The sequence below is a fragment of the Heteronotia binoei genome, chromosome 1 (assembly GCF_032191835.1).
Source record: "Heteronotia binoei isolate CCM8104 ecotype False Entrance Well chromosome 1, APGP_CSIRO_Hbin_v1, whole genome shotgun sequence".
In the NCBI taxonomy this organism is placed as follows: Eukaryota; Metazoa; Chordata; class Lepidosauria; order Squamata; family Gekkonidae; genus Heteronotia; species Heteronotia binoei.
The window spans coordinates 26,746,846-26,757,059 of record NC_083223.1 but is presented as its reverse complement, the minus strand read 5'-3'; the positions used below and the strand labels follow the sequence as shown (position 1 = coordinate 26,757,059).

General features: G+C 58.4%; 1 protein-coding gene across 1 annotated transcript; it reads right to left on the bottom strand.

Annotated features, from left to right (window-relative positions):
- Positions 1-2,177: 2,177 nt before the first annotated feature.
- On the bottom strand, positions 2,178-9,326 carry TLX3 (T cell leukemia homeobox 3). The gene is made up of 3 exons (XM_060257987.1): positions 8,906-9,326; positions 6,795-7,038; positions 2,178-2,391 (listed from the first exon to the last, which is right to left on the bottom strand). The coding sequence occupies exons 1-3, from the start codon at positions 9,321-9,323 to the stop codon at positions 2,181-2,183; spliced, it is 873 nt and encodes a 290-aa protein (XP_060113970.1). The 5' UTR covers positions 9,324-9,326; the 3' UTR covers positions 2,178-2,180.
- Between the last annotated feature and the right edge of the window lie 888 nt (positions 9,327-10,214).

Genomic DNA, 10,214 nt, shown 5'->3' with positions numbered 1-10,214 from the left:
CCCCGATTTTACTTACGTGCCTGTCCTTCAGCTTTGCCTTTCTCCTTCCTTCTTAAGCATACAGAAGCTTTCTCTATTCCTCTTTCCCTCGCTTTCTGCTTGCCAGCAACAGACTGGACTGCACTCCCTGAGAAGGCTCCTATACATGCCTTGCCAGGACTTCAAACAACCCTTCTTAAACTCTCCCGGTTGCAGGCGGGCTGCTGCTGCGTGAATGTACATCCCAGGAAAAGGTTCCGGAGGACGTGGCCGGTGGGCGGCTGGGGGAAAGGCTCAGAAGAAACCCGATTCCTTCTCCAAAGGGGCCGAACAGGAGAGCGATTCGGATGAGGATTTCAGCACCGCCCAGCGGAGTCAAGGCAGGGGCAGAATCTTTATTCAGCAGACTGTTGAACACCCCCCTCCCACCCCCGGGGTCCCTCGGCCTGCGACGGCCTCCTGAGAGAGAGGCTGCGTGGGGCGGGGAGAGGAGCCAAGAACCCCCAGGAAGGGAAGAGGCGCGCTCTCTCTCTCGCTCCAGGTTGTTGGCAACCCCGAGCTTCACACTGAGTCACCCGCAGCCCCCCCCCATGTCCCCTCTGGACGATCTCAGCCACCCCCACCCCCACCCCCCATACCCTTCCTGCTGCCGGGGAAGGGCCTCTCCTCGCCTCTCTCCCGCCCCCGGCCAGGCTGGGCTGGGCTGCTGGGCCCTCCGCGGAGCCGAGCGGCTTCTGGGCACTGTCCCAGGAGCAGAAAGAAAGGCGGCGCCCCACCCCCGCCCCCTAAGGCAAGACGGCCGGCTGCTGGAGAGGCCCAGAGGAGGAGCCCGGAAGGGTAAAGAAAAACAGGTTTATTTACACAGTCCCGCAAAGTACAAAGTTCGGATCCTCCACCGCGCTCCGGATCCAGCTCCGCGCTCCCCTCTCGCGTTCTCCGAGCAAGCCCCTGGCAGGGGAAGGGCGCGGCGGCTGGGGGGCGGGCACAGGCCTCGTCTCTCTTCACCCCTCCCTCCTCCCCCCGCCAGAAGGGGAGGGGCAGCCGGGAGACGGAAGGGTGAGGAGGGGGGTGGCCGCAAGGGAAGCCTTTCTAGCCCTGGGAAAGACACTGCGGGGGGGGAGGGGTTGCTTAGGATACTCGATGCGTTTTCTTCTTCTAAATGGCTTCGAAGGGGAGGAAATGGGGGCCGGATCTCCAGAGCCAGACTCGGAGCCCTGTTGCCCTCCCGAAACCATTGGTGGCACTTTCCAGGGAAATCACCCCGCGCCCTCCCGGCTGGCTCGCCTTCCCTCCCCGCGGAGCAGGGCTGCGCAACTCGGGGGGCACAAACCACACCTGCCCTTAGTGGCACGGCGTTGCTGCACTTGACAGGGGACTCCGTCCTCCGCTGCGCCCGCGCTCTCTCTGGCCTGCCCTCCTCCGCCTGGCCACCCCCGCCGGCCCCGAGGCCCCTTCCAGCCCCGCTCTTGGCTCCTGAGGATCTTCTTCTGCCCAGCCCAGCCCAACCCAGAGAAGGCAACCCCGTCGAAGAGGCCGTGGAAGCGGGTATGTGCGGATCCCCCACCTCTCCTCTCTAGCTGACCCCGAAGTGCGTGGTCGCTGCCCAGCCCTAGGAAAGGTTGGGAAGATGGACTTGCGAACTTCCAGGCCGGGCCTGGAAATCTCCCGGAATCACCACTGATCCCCCGGAAATATCACTGATCCGCAGAAAACTGCTGCTTTGGAGGGTAGGGCTCTATGGCACTACGCCCTGCTAGAGTGAGGTCCCTCCCTGCTCCAAACCCTGCCCGCCCCAGGCTACACCCCTCCCCCATCGCCCGGAATTTCCCAAACCAGAGTTGGCGACCCTGGCAGGGCATCTAGTCTTTGGAAGGCCCCTACCAGCCTCCCTGCCCAGAGGTTTGGGGGGGGGGGGCTCAGAGAGGTTCCAGGTAGTGTTCCTTTGGGAGGAGTGTTGAAAAGGGCGGGAGGCCCGGAGTCCCCCTGGTCTGGTGGCCCAGGAGAGGCAACCTGGTGGTGGCAGCGGTGGGATCGCCCTGCCCTGCCCTGCCCTGCGGGCCTCCGGGGCTGCTGCTTGGGCCTGCCGTCTGGTCTGGCCGGCGGTGGCCTTGGGTTCATGCAGGGCGAGGCGGAGCTGCTGCGTGGGCGGGGCCCAGGTCCGCGGGGTTGACCGGCGGGCCGGCCGAGGCTCCTCCTCTTCTTCACACCAGCGAGGTGACGGGCGGGATCTTGGCGTTCTCCTCCTCCCAGGGCTGGAGGTTCTGCAGGGCGAAGAGGGAAGAGTTGTGCAGGCAGAGCGGGTCGGGCTGGATGGAGTCGTTGAGGGACTTCTGGAAGGCGTCGTGCTGGAGCTGCAGCATCAGCCGGCTGGCCTGCTGCCGCTCGGCCTCCCGCTCCTCCGCCGTCTGCCGCCTGGGGACGCAAAGCACAGAGCCCCGTCAACGCCTTCGCCGCCCGCCCGCCCGCCGCCTCTCCCCAGCCCAGCCCAGGCCCGCCCGCTGCCCTTCCCATCTCCAGGCCTGGAGTCCAGAGGACCCGGCGCGCGCCCAGTCTCGTCAGAGTGCAGCTGCCGAAAGAAACCGGGGCTTCCCCCAGAGGCTGGAAGCGGGCCGCCCAGATGGCGCCTGGGGCCCGTGGGCAGAGAGGCCTGCCTGGCACCGGCCACCCGGAGCCCTCCAACGGGAGCGCCTCTTCACACCACCTTCCGACAGATCCCGCCGCGCGGCAAAGCTGCCCCTCGGGATCTGCCACCGGCTCCGCTTTGCCAGGAGGGCTTCGGGGGACGCGCTTGGGATGCCGCAGGCCCCAAACCCCTCGCTGCCCGCCCGGGGAAAGGAGACTGCGCCGCCGACTCCCGACGCCGCTTTCCTGGGCCGGGGGGTCGCCTAGTAGCAGCAGCCCCTGAAGGCCGGGTCGCCGCCTCCCCTCGGGCCTCGCTTTCCACGCCGGCGATGAGGACTTCGGCGGGGGCTGCAGGAAAGGCGACGGAAACCGAAGCGGGTGACTCGGGGCGCTCAGTGTGCGCCCGGCGCTGGACCTGGCTTCCGCTGCGCCCAGAAGGCGCGCTCGTGCCGCTGCGCTTTTATCTCGGGGCTCGGAATGTTCCCCTTCTGATAAGGAACGGGCGGCGGCAGGCGCCGACTCCACAAGTCCCGGCGATTCAGGGGATCGGAACCACAGTCAGTGCCCCGCTGGACAGCGGCCCTCATGGAAAGGGCAGCCAGCTTCAGACCGGTTTGCAATTGAGCTTCAAGAGCTGGCCTCCCTGCGGCCGAGCCCAAGGGCCGGACCGCCTGCCCTGCTGACTCAAGCGATCCAGTTTCAGATCGCTCCGGCGTTTACACCGATGCGAAGCAGTTTTGCTCTTAAGTGCTCTGTCTCGGTGACACGGGGCTGGTTTCACACACACACACACACAACAGGGAGTCAATTCGGCAGCGGTTGTGGGTGGGCGGACTGGACTGAGGGGGAGGGATTTTGGTTCTTGCTATCTCATCCCCCCCCCGCCCCCTAAAAATAGCTGGGCCCTTCAAACCCGCTTGGCTCGAAGATCTATTTACATTCGAGAATCACAGCGGTGGCTCTCTGATGGTGGGCTCTCTAATCCACGCATTGGGTGTCGGTGGGAATAAAAATAGAACGAAGCTTTCGAAAGAGAGTGGAAGGTGGCTGCTCAAAGGTAGGCAAAGGGTACCCCTTCTCCAGCCAACTTTCCAAGGGCATTGCACTAAACGACGAAAGAATCTCCCACCGCCCCAACAAGCAAAAGAAAACAAAATCCATTTATCTAAAAGGCGAGACACAACCATTTACAATATTCAAATACAATTTAGGAAGGGGGGTCGTTGCGCCAGCAGTGTACAGTATGAGAAATTCATATTTATAACAAAATTAAAACGTATTCATATTTTCAGTTGGAAGACCCGATAGAGCTGAGATGAAACATGGCCACTTCAAAGGTTTAATTAAAGGTTTCCGCTCCTTGGTACTTCTCCCTAGCGAAACTGGGGTGGATGGGTGGGTTTTTCTTGCTTCCTTTTGTTTAGCCATCATGAAAAGCGGCGGGGGGGGGGGGGCGCAAGTGAGTGGGTTCGGAGCGGCCGCTCTGATTTCCCACCCCATCCCCGCCAAATTAGAAAGTACCCTTCTTTTAAAAACAAAATTGGAAGCTGGAACATCAGCTGGAAGCTTCGTGGTCAATGTTTCTGTTCTTTAAACAGAGCAGGAGTCAAGTTTCACCTTCAAGACCAACCCATTTTTATTTTATTTAGAACGTAAGCTTTCGTGTGCTCTTAAGCACACTTCATCAGACGAGGAATCCAGCCCAGGGAGAGATTCACTCGTCTGATGAAGCGTGCTTAAGAGCACACGAAAGCTTACGTTCTAAATAAAAATTGTTTTGTCTTAAAGATGCAACTTGACTCCTGCTTTGTTCAGCTGCTTCAGACCAACACGGCGGCCCGCTTGGAGCTATTCTTTAAAGTTCACGACAAACTAGCAAAAGCTGTATTTAGCTCCCCGAAAAAGCCAACTATAGCCGGATTTAAGAATACCCAATCCTGTGCATTGGATCGTGGCCAATATATTTCCGGAAGAAATATATATTTAAATACAAAGACATATATCTCGGAGAAACAGATTCGGTTCCCCTTCTAAATTCTCCAAAATAACAGTAACCCATGATTTAGAATTTAAACTGCTGAACTGAGAATAATCGCTCTCTCTGATTAAAATAAACCCTATTATTATTTTTATTATTATTATTATTATTTGACTAGTAGATGTTCTGCAATTCCATATTAGCCAAGTTCTTAGAAATTGTAGAATAATGAATAATTATTATGCATTCCGTTATTGTTATTATTTAGAAATATTATTTTAATAGCTGCTGTCCGGCCAGGGTCAGCTGCACTCCCCGAATTCCGCCTCCAGCAAAGCAGCTGGAAACTTGTTCAATATGGAAATATGAAAGGTGTTTAATCTCGAAAACGCCTGGATTCCAGCCTTTGCCGGCCGCGGGGTCTGAATTGCGAGGTCGTCGTTGCAGCCGAGCCGTCCAACGCCACGCAATGAAAACGGACCCCCATCGCTTGCTCCCTGAAGGTCGGGGGGGGGGGACTGGCCAGCCACAAATTTGGCCGCGGGGTCCCGATCCTGCTTGCAGAGAGCCGGGCGATTGCAGCCAGCCCCGGGCCTGCCTGAGGGTTGCAGCCTCCCCCCCCCTTCCGGTTGTTCCAAACTTTGGAGAATCCGCCCAGGGTGTGGCGGGGAAGGGCGGGCAGAAGAGGGTGCGGGTTGCCTGCGGGGGATGCGCGGGGAAGGGGCTGTGGGCCTTGGGAGTTGGACGCCTGTCTGCCGGGATCCGAGAGCAGCAGCAGCCCGGGCTTCCCTCGCGGCCTTCTTCAGACGGGCTCTGGACTGCCGGCCGGCCTCGCTCCGCTGCGCCACTCGGGGACCGCGGACGGCCCAACTCGCCACACAAAGCCGCCGCCTCCGCCGCCTTGGAGTCCTCTTGCCCGACGGCTGCAGAGGGAGCCGCCGGGTGGGACCAAGCGCCGTCTCCCAGCCCGGAGCGCAGCGGCCCTTCCCGCCTTCCTCCTCCTGCTTTGGGGACTGCGCCCACCCCCACCCCGACGAGGCGAGCCAGCCTGAACGTCTGCGGCTGTCCTCAGCTTCTCCCCCGCCAGCAGGCCGGAGCAGCTCTCTCCTCCTGCTGCTGCTGCCCAGACCCCCGCCGGGCCTCTTCTCTGGGCCCCCCTGCAGCAGCAGAGCTGGCGGGGCTGGGCAGCCCCTGGCGCAGAGCGGTAAAGCAGCAGTGCTGTGGTCTGAACTCTCCGCTCACGACCTGAGTTCGATTCCGGCGGAAGCTGGGTTCAGGTAGCCGGCCCAAGGTTGACTTCCATCCTTCCGAGGTCGGTATAATGAGTCCCCAGCTTGCTGGGGGGGGGGGGAGTGTAGATGACTGGGGAAGGCAATGGCAAACCACCCTGTAAAAAAGTTTGCTGTGGAAACGTTGTGATGCAACGTCACCCCAGAGTTGGAAGGGACTGGTGCTTCCACAGGGGACCTTTCCTTTCCTAAACGGAGAGGAAGAGTCAGCATTTAAACGACCGCTTTATTTTTAGGATTATTATGTGGGCCTCTTCATTTGACATAATTTATTTTTAAAAAAAAACAACGAAATTTATATCCCTCCTTTCTGTCTTCACAAGAGCCACCAAGGCGGCCAACAAATTAAAACATCCCGGGCAGAATCCAGTGTTCCCTCGAAGCTGCAGGGCCTTGTGAGCGAAAATTCGACTTTGTGAGCTACTGGCATGAAAGTTGTGAGCTGCTGCACAAATTAGTGCGCTCTGGGATCCTCCTTCCTGAGCTAAGACAAGCATGTGCGAACTGGAGGCTAAACATCTGTGAGCTAGCTCACACTAACTCAGCTTAGAGGGATCACTGGCAGAATCACACTTTAAATCCATTAAAATCAACCACCAACACCCAAATGCACAGCACTAAAACAAACTAAAAACTGGGTTAAAATCCGCACAAAGCCATCAAAACGGCAATTAAAACGTTGATCAGGTAGGACGGATGTCTTTAGGGATTCCGCATGCCTTCATCGAATCTCTGAGCGTGTGCAGAGTTTTTCCCTCTCCTGCGCCCTCCGGTCAAAGCCCTTTCTGCACCAAAACACCAACCGATGGAGTTTTCCGAACTCCCGGGGCAGGCGGGTGCCTGTGCGTAAGCCGGCTGAACAGCCCCGAGGCCCAGAGGGCCTGCCCCACCCCCACCGCTCCCCCCTGGTGGTCCAGGCGACTCACCGCCACTTGGTCCGCCGGTTCTGAAACCAGGTCTTGACTTGGGCGTCGGTCATCTTGAGCGACTTGGCGAGCGCCGCCCTCTCGGCCGAGGCCAGGTACTTCTGCCGGTGGAAGCGCTTCTCCAGCTCGCAGATCTGCACCCGGGAGAAGGAGGTGCGCGGCTTCTTGCGCTTGGGCGGGGTGCGGTTCTGGTAGGGGTGCCCGATCCGCCGCGTCACCGTGAAGGGGGTGAGCGCCGCTGCCGCTGCGACAGACAGACAGACAGACAGACAGAGCCCTTGCAGTGAGACGGCGGCAGAAAGAGAGGAAGGAAGGAAGGAAGGAAGGAAGGAAGGAAGGAAGGAAGGAAGGAAGGAAGGAAGGAAGGAAGGAAGGAAGGAAGGAAGGAAGGAAGGAAGGAAGGAAGGCGCCCCCGGCCCAGCCCCAAAGCGGGGGGGGGAGTCCCAGGCAATAACAGGAACGTCTGGGGCCCTCCGCTTCTCACTTGTGACCCCAGAGAAGCTCAGAGGGTCAATTTGTCCCGGCTAGCAAAGGGCTGCGGCTCTCCGGCCTCTGTCCAGGGTATCCCTCCCTCCCTCGCTCCCTGTGCCAGCCCGGCCTTCTGCTGCCCACCAGGGCGGTGGGGGGAGGCAAAAGGGGAAGATGGAACAGCCCTTTCCCCGAGCCAAGTTCATGGGAGACAAGGGGAAATGAAAATCGAAGTGACTCCGCATCAATTAATGTCGAGGCAAAGCTGCCTAATCGTGATGTCCGCGCTGAAGAATCGCCGGGCCTAGAGAATGGCCTCTGCCGGCGACCCCTCCCGCCCCCTCTTTTAAAAGACCCAGAGAAGAACGAGCTGGGTGGAAACGAAGTGATTCCGGATGGAGCGGGAGTCCTCCTCGGCCTGGAGAGAAAGAGCTGCTTCTCCGCTCTGGCCGGCCACACGTTCCTGTGGTTTCCTGCACTCCCCCCGCTCCGCCCCCCAGAGGCTTGAGAGCGACGCTCTGCAGGCTGTCCCCAGGCGAAGGGCATCAAATGGGGCAAGAGCTGGCTGAGCCTTGCCTGGATGGGCCTCGCCTCCTCCCAAGCGCCGGCGAACTGGCCACACTTGCTCTGGGTCGCTCATGGTTGTCCTTGTTCTCCTGATCCTTGCTATCATCACGCTCGTCATTCGGAAGAGTCACGTCGGGCAAAGGCCCGCAGGCACCTTTCCCCCCACGCCCTCCCCGGCAAAGCGAGGGGCTCTTTCCTCAGCCAGGGATCTCTGACCTGCTTTGGGTTCCGCCCGGGTTTTGAGTCTTTGGCCCTCTGCCCCACAGCTCCCGCCGGCGAGTCGCCTTCCTCTCGTCTCCTTCTCACCAAGGCGGAGAGGGAAGCCTAGAATCGGGGCCGGACCGCCCCGCCCCCGCTTCCCAGGATGTTGCAGCGGCCCGATTTTAATCCTGGTTTAGCCCTGTCCCCAAACTGACTTTCTACACTAAAATCATAGAACCATGGAGTCATAGAGTCGATTTATCTGATTCTATGATTCTAGTGTAGAAAGTCAGTTTGGGGACAGATATAAACCAGGATGAGAGATCTAGTGCGAAATTGGTCATTGAATCGTCCGGGTTGGAAAGGCGTCGGGAGAGGTATTAAGGGAAGAAGGCGAGGGGCGAAGGGACTTTTCGGGGGGCCCATTAAGACCACCCCAGGAATCACACACACACACCCCGCGCGATATATGAAAACGTTTGCCAGTGCAAGGGAAATGGGGCTCCGCTCCCTACGGAAGGAAGGAAGGAAGGAAGGAAGGAAGGAAGGAAGAAAGAAAGAAAGAAAGAAAGAAAGAAAGAAAGAAAGAAAGAAAGAAAGAAAGAAAGAGAAAGAAAGAAAGAAAGAAAGAAAGAAAGAAAGAAAGAAAGAGAGAAAGAGAGAAAGAAAGCTAGTGCTTTTTTAAAGAGTGTCTAGAAAGAATTCTAGGAAAACATAGACAGAGCGGCAATTTTTAAAGAGCCCATGGCCATCTGCCTTAGGGGAATTGCTTCAATCTCTGCAAAAGCCCCTCTCTGTGTCCGCCTTCCCGCCCTCCGCGTGCCCGGGCTTTCTGGGCTTCTTGGGGGTCTCTGCCCCCCTCCCCGCCCGCTTACCTGTGAATCTGTCCTTGACGAAGCGCCTGCTGCTCTCCATCCAAGGGAAGTTGAGGCTGCCAAGGCCGGGTACAGCTGGCATGGCTGGGATGGCGCTGGAAATGGGCGGCGGCACGGCCCCAGGGATGGGTCGATGGGCTGGCACCCGGATCACGCCAGATGGGGCCAAGCTGAGGTTGACACTGTAAGATCCCGCGTCCTCGAAGGGGCCCCCCAGGCCCGGGAAGGAGCCCGGCAGGGAAGGATACGGGGCGCTGGGGCGGCTGACGGGGCTGCCCAGGTAGCTGGACCCGCCGTCGGAGCCTCGCGTGGCGGCCTGGGCAGGGGTCTCCTGATCCGAAGTGTTCAAGATCTGATCAATCCCGAAGCTGATGGGCTCGTGTTGGTGCGGCGTCTGTGTGCTCGTTGGCTGATCCATCCTTGGTGAATAGAAATATTGGCTCAAACGGAGCGCAGAGGAGGAGGAGGAGGAGGAAGGGGGGAAGGTAAGAATTCCCCTATTAAAAAAATCCCCGTTCCCCCTTTCCCCCCCTTTTACAGTAGATCCATGTAAGGTCCTGGTTCGTCGGGATGTCACTCTGAAACTTTGCCAAGAGTGGTCCGGGCCGACAGGCGGTGTGTCATCTTTTTTGAACCGAAACCTGGAGTTTCGGCTTCTAATTTCTCTCCTGCCGCTGCCATTGGTCGCCACATATAAGCCTCTCTCCTCCCATTGGCTCCCGGCTTTCAATAAAGGCCTAATTCATTGGAATAGGAGCTTAGGGACTGTTCGGTGGTGACATCATTTTAACAAACGAACAATAGGTCAAATTTATTAGCTCCGATCATGCCGGGGCGGATATTGCCATCATCAGCATCAGCCCCGGGAAAAAAAAAAAGGCTGTCTTTGGAAATTAGCGATATGAAATGGAACAAACCCCTTTCTTGCAATTACCGAGGCGGGCCTCTCTCCCGCTCCCCCCGCCCGCCCAGCAGCCACCCCTTGTGATCATTAACGAAAATGCGAGTTGGAACCAGAATCCTTGCTTTGGCTCATACCGAAGCGCTTCCTTCCCTCCCGCCCTCCTCGGTTGCTTTCATTTGGGATCGATGCAACTCCTTCCAATAGGTCATGGTTTATAAACACTGTCCAGCGGGTAAGGCTGCCCCCACGGAGAAGACCCACACACACACACTCTGAAAGCCCCCTTTTCTCTTAGAGGAATCTGGCCCTTGTGGTTGTTTTAAATGCATTTCGCTCTCCCTTCCCACCCCCATTTTTCAAGCCCAGATTCCTCCTTTTTTATTTTGGGAAGCCCCCCAAGGCTAA